This window comes from Xylona heveae (genome assembly GCF_001619985.1).
Source record: "Xylona heveae TC161 unplaced genomic scaffold L228scaffold_4, whole genome shotgun sequence".
Lineage (NCBI taxonomy): Eukaryota > Fungi > Ascomycota > Xylonomycetes > Xylonales > Xylonaceae > Xylona > Xylona heveae.
In genome coordinates this window covers 797103-810960 of record NW_017264196.1, presented here as the reverse complement: position 1 = coordinate 810960, position 13858 = coordinate 797103, and the positions used below count along the sequence as shown (strand labels likewise).

General features: G+C 47.3%; 6 protein-coding genes across 6 annotated transcripts; 3 read left to right on the top strand and 3 right to left on the bottom strand.

Moving 5' to 3' along the window:
• Window positions 1-331: 331 nt before the first annotated feature.
• On the top strand, window positions 332-1572 carry L228DRAFT_260214 (aquaporin-like protein; the record flags this gene model as incomplete). Its single annotated transcript, XM_018334236.1, has 6 exons — window positions 332-386; window positions 449-664; window positions 727-814; window positions 873-962; window positions 1056-1249; window positions 1394-1572. The coding sequence occupies 6 exons, from the start codon at window positions 332-334 to the stop codon at window positions 1522-1524; spliced, it is 774 nt and encodes a 257-aa protein (XP_018188929.1). The 3' UTR covers window positions 1525-1572.
• A 17-nt stretch (window positions 1573-1589) lies between these two features.
• Window positions 1590-3268, bottom strand: L228DRAFT_282107 (hypothetical protein). Its single transcript, XM_018335959.1, has 3 exons — window positions 2804-3268; window positions 2390-2741; window positions 1590-2252 (listed from the first exon to the last, which is right to left on the bottom strand). Exons 1-3 carry the CDS (start codon window positions 3006-3008, stop codon window positions 1865-1867), a joined length of 945 nt encoding a protein of 314 aa, XP_018188928.1. The 5' UTR covers window positions 3009-3268; the 3' UTR covers window positions 1590-1864.
• Window positions 3269-3817: 549 nt separating this feature from the next.
• L228DRAFT_246139 (putative 3-ketoacyl-CoA ketothiolase) lies at window positions 3818-5504 on the top strand. The gene is made up of 4 exons (XM_018332336.1): window positions 3818-3999; window positions 4074-4254; window positions 4311-4884; window positions 4983-5504. Exons 1-4 carry the CDS (start codon window positions 3932-3934, stop codon window positions 5408-5410), a joined length of 1251 nt encoding a protein of 416 aa, XP_018188927.1. The 5' UTR covers window positions 3818-3931; the 3' UTR covers window positions 5411-5504.
• A 50-nt stretch (window positions 5505-5554) lies between these two features.
• On the bottom strand, window positions 5555-8364 carry L228DRAFT_282105 (hypothetical protein). The gene is made up of 4 exons (XM_018335958.1): window positions 7738-8364; window positions 7053-7679; window positions 6781-6999; window positions 5555-6713 (listed from the first exon to the last, which is right to left on the bottom strand). The coding sequence occupies exons 1-4, from the start codon at window positions 8287-8289 to the stop codon at window positions 5730-5732; spliced, it is 2382 nt and encodes a 793-aa protein (XP_018188926.1). The 5' UTR covers window positions 8290-8364; the 3' UTR covers window positions 5555-5729.
• Window positions 8365-9087: 723 nt separating this feature from the next.
• Window positions 9088-10738, top strand: L228DRAFT_252913 (phosphatidate cytidylyltransferase; the record flags this gene model as incomplete). Its single annotated transcript, XM_018333716.1, has 5 exons — window positions 9088-9231; window positions 9334-9703; window positions 9765-10111; window positions 10179-10625; window positions 10700-10738. The coding sequence occupies 5 exons, from the start codon at window positions 9088-9090 to the stop codon at window positions 10736-10738; spliced, it is 1347 nt and encodes a 448-aa protein (XP_018188925.1).
• Window positions 10739-11615: 877 nt separating this feature from the next.
• Window positions 11616-13480, bottom strand: L228DRAFT_282103 (cyclin-like protein). The gene is made up of 5 exons (XM_018335957.1): window positions 13192-13480; window positions 13057-13138; window positions 12871-12999; window positions 12488-12812; window positions 11616-12411 (listed from the first exon to the last, which is right to left on the bottom strand). The coding sequence occupies exons 1-5, from the start codon at window positions 13401-13403 to the stop codon at window positions 11903-11905; spliced, it is 1257 nt and encodes a 418-aa protein (XP_018188924.1). The 5' UTR covers window positions 13404-13480; the 3' UTR covers window positions 11616-11902.
• Window positions 13481-13858: the final 378 nt, after the last annotated feature.

Here is a 13858-nt window from a genome sequence, read left to right as displayed (position 1 = left end):
CCCTTACCATGAACGGCATTAGCTTCAAGCCACCATATTATGTCAAGCTTCATAAGCTGCTCTCAACACCTCATATCTATAATCCCAAAAAAAAATGTACATTTTTGTAAGAACATGAACCTAGTTACAAGACCCATGAAATGCAAAAAGAGAAGCATATATCTGCAATGGAGCAAAAAAACGCAGTCACGGAAGACTCACATGTCTCAGACCACGGCCAAGTAGATGTGCCAAGTGATATCGCCAACTTCAAAGGCTCGTTTGTTCGAAATGGACTCGGCGCGCAGCATGAACCAAAAATTGTTCCAGCAAATAAAGGACAAGTTGCACAATGGAATGCCTATTTACTCGACGGATGGGACTGTCCAGGATTATGGAAAGGCGCAGTATGATTGGACTCGACCGTGCCCCTGGACTTTCAAAATGCTAACATTAAAACAGTTTATAGAATTTATTGCCGCTACACTGTTGATCTATCTTTCTGGGTTGATCGATACCACATTGACGAATTTTGACACTGTGATAATTGCCCCATTTGTTGGCATCTCTAATATCTTTCTCCTTGCCTTATTCATCATGGCAGCTGGCCCCGGTTCTGGAGGCCATATCAATCAGACCATTACGTTTGCAACGCTTCTTACCGGCTTCACAGGCTTTTCTCGAGGTTAGAGTCACTCCATCCGACTTTGAATATTCCAGAGAACATTGCTAAATGCAAGGGAATAGCTATACTATATATGACTGCGCAAACTGCAGGTGCTGCATTGGCCGGTGGTGTGCTTCGTGGGGCGTACGGAAAGGCTCGCATTGAGAAGTAAACTGCGACTAAAAGCAAAGGAAAATACAGAATTTTACTTCTGACAAGTCATCAGATACCATGGCGGTGGGTGCTTTATTGACCCAAATACTGTCTCCTCCGGGCAAGCGCTTCTTATAGAAGTCGTTTCCAGTTTTACCCTGCTGTATGCATCAATCACCTTCTCCGGTGGCTGCTAGACATCCTTTTGCTGGTTTATCCAGATACTGGACCTTCAGCTGATCAATGCTTTACTTAGCTTTCTTTCGTTTGGTGTGGGTCTTGACCCCAGGCAAGCCCGTCTATACGGAGCATATATCGGACCCTTAGCCGTCGGATGCGTCCTAGGCCTTGTAACATTTGCTAGTGCTGGCATCGTTCCAGGATACACTGGTGCGTCCATGTTCCCTGGCCGATGCTTTGCCTTTGCAATTGCGAGGGGAAACTTTTCAAGTATGATTCACCTTCACTGCCCAATTCATCTCTTACTCTTGCATTCTGTCTGGTCTTCCAGCGATTAAATACTGCAACGAGCGTCGTTGCATGTCTGGCTTTCAGAGGATTCTTTCAAGCGGCCTTTACTGACACATGATATAGATCAATGGGTATGGTGGGTTGGACCGATTGGGGGTTCCTTTTTACAAGCCTTCACGTACTGGGTTGCTCCACCATACCACAGCGCCCCCGTCCCAGATGCAGCACGAGAACGAAAAGAGACAATGGCCTGACGTCCAAGCCGATTCTTCTTGAATCGATAACGAGATCGCTGATATTTGCGAGCATTGTTCGTTTTGGAGAGTTGCGTTTTATTATTTACTGGTTTCTTTTGTCGACTATGTACGCTTGCAAATGCTTGAGTTAACGACGTGTTCCACTCCGAGCCCCTACATAAGTATACATTATATTGGCTTGCGCCAGATGTGAGATTCAGTGTATATCTATGCAGAACATACACATACCGCACACCATATAATACATGAGTGACCAATGCTGTTTTCGTCTGATTCGTGTTGTCTTTGGACGCCCATATAGTGAAAAGCTTTTCACCACGATTCGAAAGTGGCTAGATTATTTGCCCTCGTTACTGGATCGCATGTCGTGCCACTCCGTGGGGATGGCACCGCGCTCCGCGATGGCCTCGTCGTGATCCCGCTTGACCTGCTCAGCGGCATGTTTCGACCGCTCCCGTCTTGCTTCCTTTAATTCGTCAGGGGTAACCTCGTGCTGGGAGCCGGTAGCGAGATGGGCAAGCTTCTCAGCTCGACCCTCAGGGTGAGGGGGCACACCATCGAGACGCGGCGCAGCAGAAGGCGGGGGGATATTTGGCAGAGCGCCAGATTCAACGGCTCCAGCATTGGCGTCAATCTCCTCTTGCGCAGGAGCCGGTGCTTCCTCGTCATCCTCAAGCTCAGCGCTGTAAACTTCGGGATACTTGCGGAAGCAGTCTTGCATGCCCCTAATTTGTGAAATCGTTAGTTCAGTGATATATTGAAGTGAAGACTTTGGTCATTTCTCAGCAACTTCAAGGTAGTATAAATGCACTGCTGCTCGCCATCGTAAAACCGATGCAAATATAGGAATTGAGTCACTTACTTGAACTTCTCTATGCAGTCCATTCCCTTGGGCTCCTCCTGGGAGAAAACGAAACAGCTGAAAGCCTCCTTGAACTCCTCTCCACAAGGGCCATGAGCCATGCCACCTAGGCAAGGGCAGTCCCAGTTGATCTCGCCAGTCTCTTCATTGAAAGCGCCCTGTTGTGCAGCTTCCTCTTCGTATTCTTGCGGACTCTTGGAGGGTTCCGGGCTCTCGGGCGCAGGTTCGGGCGCAGTTTCTGTCGGAGCCGGTGTAGCTTGGGCTTGCTTTTTCCGCGACGCCGCAATTGACTCCAGTGTCAGAGCCGGTTCGGCAGTCTCGTTGTTCACGGGAACTTGGGGTGAAGAAGAAGCTGTGCGAATTGTTTAGATATTTGAGACGTCCCGGAATTGGTCGTGGTCATGATTGACTTACGGAGAAGCTCCTCAGCGAAGGCAGTGTTGGTATTGTAATAGTAAATTCCACCAATAGCCAATCCCCATCGAACCGCGCTGCTCTTCCAACTCCGCGACTTCTGCGCAGGGGGAGCAGTGCTTAGAAAACGCCGCGCGGCGGAGGCACGATAAGAAGGTGACGGTAGTGACCGTACAAGGCCAGAGCGCGTCGTAGCTCTAAACATGATGGACAGACCTCAATTGCACGAAATATGTGCTGAAGTAGCACTGTGCTGTTTGGTCCAAGCTTTGTGAGACGAAAATAGAGCAATTGCGATGGGGAAACGTTCCCTGTTGGCAGACTGTCTTCAATTACTTCATGTCCAGAGGACCGGCCTCTCGGGAATTTTGTCAGCAATTGCGCTCGAGTTTCCTTTCCGGACAGCAATCCATTCGCGTTTCGGCTATTTTTCCGCTTCTAACCACGCACTAACCTCACCACTCGTGGATAACAACAATGGTGATAATGTAGAGCTTTTGCCAGCATTACGGAGGAGACATGTCAGACCCAAAGTGATTGCATTGAATTGTATCGATATAAAAGTGCTGAATCTTCTTCATAGGTAATAATCGATGCTGCTCTCTGGGGGGTCAAGTCAAAAACGCCGCATAGTAGTAGCTCGCTGTTGGACCTTGACCGGAAGACACGTATCGGAGGGGGAGATTTCTTGTGGATTGCGCCGGGTTACAGACAGAACAAAGTCATATAGACAGAATGATATAACATCGTTTTTTATGAGTCCCCTGCTTGACATGCATCTACAGGAGTGGCTTGTTGATCAAAGATTCTTTGATGTCCTGTGAAGACTAGACCTGTACTTTGCTGCCTTAGGTTGGCAGTGACTACCTTACTTAGGCAGAGTGCTCGTAGTGGAGAGTCTTAACTACGACTCGTTAAAAAGATGCCGAGGTCAACTGCTGTGGCTAAACCAAAGGGATGACGGTATTACCGAGGCTTATCCCCGCGGTCTGTAAACTTCCCCACATTTTTGAGCTCGAATAAGATAGCTTAAATGAAGAGGTCTCTGTTTTCAGAATAATATTATGAGCTTACCAGAGACTGGTTCTCCTTACAAAATCATCACTAATATATGATTGCAAAATAATCATGGCTACGGAAAGACTAAGTTCGATCCTAAACCACCTCAGCCCTGCCAAATCTGGGCTGGCTGCCCTGTAAGTTTTGCACGGCAATAGCTTCCCTATTGTTTTTTCTATAGGTTTACATGCTCATACGAGATTCAATCTAGCTCTCAGAAGAACCCAGACGATGTAGTCATCACCCTGGCGATACGAACGCCTCTATGCAAAGCCTTCAAGGGCGGTCTCAAAGACACATCTCTCGACGCATTGCTCTGCAAACTTCTCAAAGCCGTAAATGAAAAGTCGGGCTTGGATCCACAATTGATCGAGGACATTTGTTTGGGAAATGTTTGTAATTCTGTGAACCTGCGTACATCCTGTTCAGATTGCTCACTGGTCGTTAGGTCAACGATGGTAAAGCAGCATATTATGTCCGCGCAGCTGCACTAGCAGCCGGATTTCCAAATACAACCGGAGCTTCTACGGCGAATAGATTCTGCTCCTCTGGACTAAAAGCTGTTCAAGATATTGCCAATCAGATTAGTGCTGGGAACATCGAATGTGGTCTTGCAATGGGGGCAGAAATCATGTCGGCTAGCGGAGAGCGGCTCAGTTCCTTTGACGCTGAAGTCATGGAGAAGCCAGAGGCTGCTGACTGCTTGCAGCCAATGGGTCAGACATCGGAGAATGTGGGCAAGGATTTTGATATTCTAAGGGAAACGCAAGATCGATATGCGGCGGAATCCTATCATCGAGCAGAGCGTGCACAAAAGGAAGGCTGGTTCGATGATGAAATTACCCCCATCACTACCACGGTCAAGGATCCGAAATCCGGCGAGCAGAAGACAGTCACTCTCACTAAAGATGAAGGACCGCGATGGGGCACCACTTTTGAGAGTTTGAACAAGCTTCGGCCAGCTTTTTCGGCTTTTGGTGACAAAAGTACGGCTGGAAATAGTAGTCAAATGACCGATGGAGGTGAGTGACTCTTTCCATTTCTCATGTTGCCTTTTAACTATTCCTGTTTTCTGCTCCTTGATTCTGAGGCAACTTACTAAGATCTTTTTTTCTCATAGCCGCGGCAATACTTCTCATGAAGCGGTCTAAAGCCGAAGCTCTTCACCTGCCAATCTTGGCCAAATACTGCGGTGCTACTGTTGCGGGTGTCGCGCCTCGTATCATGGGCATTGGACCATCCATTGCTATCCCTAAACTTCTTGGAAAGCTCCAATTGAGTCTCTCAGATATCGACATAATTGAACTTAATGAAGCCTTTGCTTCAATGGCAGTATATTGTTTGGATGTCTTGGGCCTTGATCACGCCAAGGTGAATCCCCGCGGCGGCGCTATTGCTTTGGGGCATCCGCTCGGCTGCACTGGTGCCAGGCAGATCTGCACGGGACTGAGCGAATTACGGAGAACTCATAAGAAGGTCTTATTAACGAGTATGTGTGTCGGTACAGGTATGGGAATGGCGGGTCTCTTCATCAATGAACAATTATAGTACCCCTTTGTCATATTTCTCTGTTGGTGGGGGAAACGCTTGGTAAATTCACAATCAATGGCCTATCTTCCAGTTGTCAAACTCATAAGAGCTCATATATTATAATATAAATAAAATTTTCCCTAAATTTGGGTGTACAGTATTGGTCTATCCCATCGGTATCAAAAACATTCAGGCTCCAAATGCAGACGCCAGTGAAAAACATTCTTGGCTAAACTCCAATCATCCAGTGGCAACCAAAAGCGCAACACAAACCCACCGAAAGGGATAGTGCGCTAATCATTATGACAGTCCCGCCTTGAATAGCACCGCATTCCAATCAAGCCAAAGTCGTAGTTTCAGCTTTGGAAGTGTTTTCTCTTGAAACGCTTAGCGATCCGAAAGCCGCAAGTAAAGCCTCTCCTTCATCGGGGGTGATGAAATCCTCCAGCATTTGATGCGCATAGTCGACTACATCATCGTCAATCCCGGCCTCTAGTACAAAGCCATCGCTGAAAGCGATCCGAGTAAGGCTGACAATGTAATTGTGGGTGCCGCCGCCCGATGGCAGGGCATCCAGCTTGGTTCTCATGTTGATGAGTGACGTTTGCGAGACGCGGAGGTAGAAGAGCAAACGGACAGCGGTATTGACGATTTGCGCACTGCACTCATAATCAGAGAAGAAATCATACAAGTCGTTGACACTGTCGCTGATCGAGTTGACTAATCGTCCAATGGCAGTGCGGTGAGAAGCAATGAGTCGCCCGCCATGGTCGCTCAACGATAAGGCGCGGAGTATATCGACGACTTTGAGCCTCAGAGCTTTGATATCCGTGCTACTATATGGTTCCTCATTCTTGTCTTCAAGAGGTGCCTGAAAGAGAAATCTCGTCATGGAATCAATGAGATGATTAGCATGCTCATCTCTTACGTTTTGAGGCGAGCTCAGGACGGGGCCAAGCCCCTCTTTCAGTGCACCGGTGCTTAGAATGTCAAGCATTGCGAGGATATGCTTGAGTTTTTGGTTGATACCAAGGGCCATGAAGACAAAGTCGAATCTCATACACTTCCAAAAACGAGTAATATGCTCTTCGCTGTGATTGCAGCCAAGTGATGTAACGAAAAGAAGAGATAGACAGGCGTCCACATCGATCTCTGGATTCAACTGCGAGATCGGCTCACGTGTATGGCGAGGCATGATATGAAGGTCAGCCGTAGCTTGAGTTAGTCGAACGACTTCATCAATGATAAATGGGGCGGTCGAAATTGTGTCAAGCGTAAGAATGAACAGCAGAAATTCGACGAATAAGGAGATTGGAGAATACTAGATACCAGTCAATTTCTTCGTTTTTCACGTCTAAAGAAAATGTTTTCCATTGTTGGGGTTTTACCAGTTTCTCTTCCAAGCAACCAGACCAGAGAGATAAAATAATATCGCACACAGCTGCTGGGAAGTTTTCAATCTCACTATCGTACGTGAGAAGCTGCAACTTGTCCAGAAAAATCGAGGAAAATGTAGCGTCTGAGGAGGGGAATGTATATGCAGAAAGCCTTGCAAATGTTCTATCTCCTTCCCCGTGAGCACGATGATTGAGGATCTCCTGAAGGAACTGTATTCGAGTGTCAGTCGCAGCTTGAGAGGTGTTGAGGCAGGACAATTCACCTCAAATCGATGATCATCTTTATCGAATCGCCGTAGCAAAGATGCATCGATGATTTGATTTTGGCTTTGGTCTCCCTTGGCCTCGGAAGTAAAACTTGCCCTAGGTTGGCTAAATTGTAAGGGAAGGCTGGGGCTGTTCTCCGTTGCTCTTCTCTTTCGTTTCGATCCGGCCCGTGGTGTGCTCGGTTTGGATTTGGCTCTGGACTTCCCAGGGGAGATAAGTACCATTTCATCATCATCAAATCCATCACCGTAAGATCGAGACTTTCCCTTCCTGGGTGTTGTCAGGGGACTGGGGCTTTGAGCGGGCATATTGGCTTGACCGTCGCCAGTCCGTAATGACCTCTTCATGCTTTTAACTTTTCCGGTCTCCTCGGCAAGATCCTGTTGCAGAAATCGAATTTCTGTGGCAATTCTTTCATTTTCTTTTCTTTCAAGGTCATAATTTCGTTGGTGCTTAATGAGTTCGTCTTGATGAATCTTCTCAAGCGCTCTCGATTTTCTCTCATGCTCCTTGTCTGCCTTCTCTTTGTTTGCGCGAAGAATGGCAATTTCTCCGGCCCGTGTTAGAGCTGAATCAGATGCCTCACGGAGTGATCTTTCCAACTCCTCTTTGTCGTGCAAGAGCTAGTTCAGTCAGAGTTTATGAGATCACAATCAGAAGGAAATGGGATGGGGTCCGGACCTGCTGGAGCTTTTTCTGAATGGTTATTCCATTTCCATCATCTCTTCCGCCCTCTAAGGAATCATCTTGATCCTCATCTGAATGCATCCGGGAATGAGCATCAACGGGTGCATCATGGTAGACACTGTCCTCAGCCCACACCTGGGGAAGGGCGCCCTGATGTAGAGCACCAACATGGCCCATCTGTGCTGTCGAAATATTTTGTCTTTGCACGTCAGGCACCTCCTCAACAGCCTCCGTTGACCCTAAGATTTCGGTATCAATAACCTCATTATCAAATCCGTAATCGGATGATGGATGGTGCGAATCATATTGTGCAGAATAGCTAGCATTAGCTCGCCTATTTGATTCTAAAAGTTCTTGACGCTTCAACCGCCCATTTGCAGGTAGCCCCTTCTCTGCATTCCAAGGCTGCGTTGCATGGACTGATGCTGCTCGTGCGCTTTGATGCTGCGTCGACAGCAGAGCACTGTGCTCTAAGTCACGAAGTGTATCTGGCGGTAGGGCGTCCAAGCCATCGTCAGAAAAGAACTCGTCTTCTGAGCCTGCCATGCCATGAGGACAGCTAAAATGTTTTTTAATATTTCACGAGTCAATTCCCAGCTACAGTGGTGTAGAGTTGTTTAGGTCAATTGACAAAGGTTATGGTCGACACAATGGCGAAGAGGTCGCTATAGAATCCCATAACAAATTGATATTGAGAGCGTGTCAGGCCTATCTGGGTGACCGGAGCAACCACATAAAAAAGAGCTTCGTAGCGCGTGTGTTTTAAACTTACAAGGGGTATCGGTACTTATTCGTTCGCTGATTCGTGGAAGGCAATCAAGTACTTTTCGTGGAATTGCTCAGGCGAGGAGCTTACTGGAAAACTGCAGCCGCTTAGTTAAATCTTGGTGAAATAATTGAAGCAACCGCGGCGGCTGACGTAGCGAGACAGCAGCCTGCTTTCGGCGCGACGTCTTACAGCTCAAGCATTGTCCTGATCAATCCAGTTACTGAAACGTTTCATTTTTTTTTTATATCAAGTCGCATTGGTCGAACCCATATTGGGATTTATTTATTTCGGCCAATTTAAGAGCGAGCGATAGGCAAGGTTTTCGTTGCTTTCGCTGCATCACAAGGCTCCGTCGTCAGCCGGAAATTTTGGGGAGATTTGTTTCGGGTGGCAGTGTTTAACGCCTTAAAGGACCCCACCCAGCTTCCCTCTAAACATCTAAGACAATCCACCATCCAGCATCGCAAATCGGGGATTATCGCCTTAATCTGCGCTTGTTTCTCTCTCCGCACAAAGAAAAGCATTGGGCTGAGGTGAACAAACGTTTTCAGAATCACTAAAGCGTGAAGGGCATCATGCCTAGGTCCAGGCGCAATGTCAAGTTTCAACATCGAGGCAGTGATGCCTCAGAAGGGAGAAGACACAGTGTTTCTGAAGTGAGCGACGCGACTTCTGAGGTCTCGGGCCAGGCAAGAAACAGTGCAGTTGCTAAAGGAGCAGTGAGTTGGAACCCCTTAAGCAGATGATTTCAATTTCATAGGAAACAATTGGCAGAGTGCCAAACTTTGTGGATTTGTGCTAACCAGTGACCATTCCTGCAGGCTGAGCAGCCAACGCCGTCAGAATACGAGAAGAAAAAGCAAACCTTCATCACCCGAACAATATGGACTTTTATTATGATTGCAGGCTTTTTCGGAGCCATGTTCGCTGGGCATATCTACATTATCGCTATCATCACCTCTGTGCAGATCATCTCTTTCAAGGAGGTCATTGCCATTGCCAATGTTCCCAGCCATGCACGAAGAATCCGTTTCACCAAGTCACTGAACTGGTACTTCCTCGCAACCACCATGTACTTCCTTTACGGAGAGAGTGTTATTTACTACTTTAAGCACATTGTTTTGGTAGACAAAATGCTCTCTCCTTTGGCTACTCACCACCGCTTTATCAGCTTCATGCTCTATGTCATTGGTAAGCCTCTTATACAAAGAAGTACTCCATCCTACCATCGCGGCCATTGACAAGCCTGCAGGTTTCGTCTTCTTCGTGAGCTCCTTGCAAAAGGGACACTACAGATTCCAATTCACACAGTTCGCCTGGACACACATGGCGCTTTACTTGATTGTAGTTCAAGCGCATTTTATCATGAACAACATTTTCGAAGGAATGATTTGGTTCTTCCTGCCCGTGTCTTTGGTTATCACCAACGATATTTTCGCCTATATCTGTGGAATCGCCTTTGGTCGCACCCAGCTCATCAAGCTGTCTCCAAAGAAAACCGTTGAAGGATTCGTTGGAGCTTGGATCTTCACTATCATTTTCGGTGTTGGTTTAACGAATGCTCTCATGCGCTACAAGTACTTTATCTGCCCAGTCAACGTAAGTCAATGCGCCAGAGCAAGTCTTCAGATCCCTGCGTTGTTTTGTGTGCTAATACTCCCCACAGGACCTGGGTGCAAATATCTTCACTGGACTGGAGTGCACTCCGAATCCCGTCTTTATTCCCGAAGCCTGGAAATTGCCTTACTGGACGCACGTCAACCGCACCTTCGACATTGCACCTATCCAGTTTCACATCCTCGTCTTCGCCACTTTTGCCTCTCTTATTGCTCCCTTTGGCGGTTTCTTCGCGTCTGGTCTCAAGCGGACATTCAAGATTAAGGACTTTGGCGAGTCGATTCCCGGTCATGGAGGCATCACGGACCGCATGGACTGCCAATTCATTATGGGTTTCTTCGCATTCGTTTACTATCAGAGCTTCATTGCCGTCTACAAGACTTCGGTCGGTGGTGTCATCGAAACCGCTATCAATGGCCTTACGCCTGAGGAACAGATGGAGGTTGTCAAGGGCCTGACCAAATATCTCTTCAACCAAGGTGCAGTCAAAGAGACTGTAAGTTGCCTTACCAATGAGTCCGCAAATATATTTCCTTGGCTGTCAAACTAACTTAATCAATTTGCTTCTAGACTCTCAAATGCCTTGAATCTCAGTTCGGCAAAAGATGATAGCATCACTCTGTTGACGGTCAAGCATTGCCTCTTTCAACCACAACAAATTTTCACTGTGAGGTGGAAAACTCGGAATCCCCAAATCTCAAGTCTCGAATCTCGAATCTTGAATCTCGAGTCTCAAATCTTCACATTCTTCGCATTCTTCTCCATAAAGCTAGTTTCTTCAATAATCCCTAGCCATTTCCTTTCTTCAACTAATTCTTTTCTTGATCCCCTAATACACGTTCAACACCTTGTGTAAATAATTCCACCCTCTCCCACATATCTTCTTTCTTCATCTTAGGCTTTCCCTTCTTTTTTTTTCCCTTTGCTCTACCCGATCTTCTGGGTTCGCGTTACCGAGGATAGCCATTTCTTGTTCTGTTGTCTTCTGCGATGACGGGAAACCTCCCCTTCCTCACCTCTTTTTATTCTCCAGAGCAAAAGTCGGCAAGCGATAGCGAGAGTAAATTTGTTGGCTCCGATCACAGTGGCTTAATCTACCGTAATTCTTAAAGATTTTCTTTCCTGGGGCAATACTAAATTAGAATCGCGGGTCCACATAATGGCAAAGACATCCAATTCAAGCGTAAGAGACCACAAAGAACAAGCATAAAATAATTACCATTGGTAAGGAAGTAATGCGCTCATATAGCACGTGGCGTATTGAATTATTTCTCTTTTTGATTTCAAATGTTTCTAGCTCCAAAGTTGTAAACTATCCAGATTTTGAGAAAATGCCTAGTGGTGAGAAAAACCCCCGACCATCCCTGCAGAACGCCATATACCGAAAAGACTACTATCTGAAATATATAGAGGACAGAGTTCTCGAGGATGCAAAAGGCGACAGAAAGGAAAAAGGTACGAAATTATCCGAAATCGAAAGAAAATGGGGGGGGGGGGGGGAAATGACAAGGTATAGAACTGAAAATATGCACCAGCATAAGAATCTTAGAGACTTTGAGAAAGTACCAATGGACTCTGATGAAAGGGAAAATAAACAAATCCAAGCATATCCAGTAATTAGGTATATGGCAGATGTAAATGGCCATTTTATGTCAGCTGGTATCGCTCTGCGTGGTGGGGAGCGCAGAGCGTATACTGAAAGGTGAAAAGGGAAAGGGAAAAAAAAGGCATTCTTCCCAAAACAAGCGACTCGTCCCAGACCAGAGAAGTTAATTAAATCCTTCGTCTCTCGCGACCATTGTCTCGGTCTCGATCTCGGTCTCGTTCCCGTTCTCGTTCGCGACCACGTCCACGGTCTATTTCCACTTCGACCTCGTATTCCTCCTCTTCCACTTTAAAGTATTCTGCGACTTGAACTTGTTCCTCGCGCGCGCGTTCAGCATCAAGCATGAAGCGGACAGTGCCATCGCGACTGCGCTCACCGACTCGGCCGCGAGTGCCGAGGGCCGAGACCGGTCCCATAGCTGGTGGCGAGCCGTGCTGACTGTTCGTCGTGTCGCGGCCATCTCGAGATTCTTTTGTGCCGTTCCGTACGTCAGCCTCGGCGCCATTTGTTTCTGGCTTGTGAGAATTCCATTCCGTAAAGCGAGGGTAATGGTGTGAGGCTGATTCCTGGTTGAGCGTAATACGTATCGTGATGAACGTTTCGATGGAATATTCTGGCCCAACGACTGTCGAGCCGCGGTGATGTGTGTACAGTTCAAGTAGATCAAGAAGTGTTTCTGTAGTTGATAATGTCGAGAATCAGCATGCCATCTCGACGGTCGCGGATCGGGAAATATGGAGGTAAAATCTTACCCATCACTTGTTCTCGAGATGTGCTCCAGTTTCCATATATTTCGGCATCTTCAAGCTTTCCTAGTGGCACATCAAGGATACGAGCGGACAATTCTATGCAGGCGAGGGCGAGAGTGGAGGTTGACTGCTTTAGAGGTGCAAATGTCCGATATAGATCTAGCGACATATTGTATGCCATCTTTCCAACAGTCTCCTTGTCAAAACCGTAGAGTTTTACCAGCTTCAAAAGTAGTTTCTGGGGGTATCGATTTCGGTAGTCGAAGCTGGATGCCTCCAGCATAAGTCGCTCCAGGCCGATGATGAGCTTTGAGGGGTTCTCAAAGAGCTGTACCAGCAGTTAGAATATATCTTCTCACTTGTTGTGATCTCTGTAAGGGTCCTACCGGGTCATCAGGGCTCAGCCGCTCTGCGGGGCTTAGCTTCATATTGTAGGCTCCGCAGAGAATTTCTTTGGATTTCTTGAGGGTATCTTCAATCTTGCATGCTGTGAAGAGAGCGGCGGCAGCGGCATCCTGCGAAGTCTATTTCAGCATTCAAGGAGATTTATTCAAGGAAGATCAAATGCATACGACGAAGCTGTACTCGTTATCGGCATGGACCAGGCGAAACTTGTGGTAGTAGACGACAGCGGTATTAAAGGTGCGGACCGGCCTAGAACTAGTTTTCAGCAATCGTCAAATATTATCCAGACAACAAGCCCCTACAGTTGAAGCGTTTTTCGCACGCTGTCGATCCAGGCGACTCCTTGCAAACGGAGGGTGTCTTCCTTGGCTTCGTTCACTCCGGTAGCTCTCATGCATCCTTCGATTTCTTGCTCGAACATGTACGGCTTGGCAACCTGGATGAAAGAAGGGTGAGGGCCAGGTCGAGGTATCACAGCCTCATCATTATGCACAAGCGGCATGGATGGTGCCATTGCGCCACGTACCGACAGCTTTGAGCAAATTAGAAAAGCAGCGGCCGGAAATCCTGTCGCAATTCTGATGTTCGGAAATCTGTCTGTGCCAAAGGTACCCGCATTCCCCGGTTGTCTTTTCGACCTTAACTAACGCTGCCGGTCAGTTCGGGAGCCGATTCCCGACGTAGCGTTAACCCGCGCTAAGAAGCGCCACAGCTCAGGCTGGTCTATGCATCTCATTATTTACAATTGAGCATTGGGCAGGGGACAAAAGGATCCGCGACCCTTGAGGAAAAAGAGCTCGGGGATTCTTATTCAAGCTTTTCTTAAAAAAACATGTCTCTCTTTCACTTGCACTTCCGAACTTCCCCGATGCGCAGGTGCATAGAGCCATGGTCTTTCATTGGCGGGTGCAGTGGCTCGTCCTAACCGGCATCATCTCGCAAGGAAAGGATATGCAACGACAATCTTGT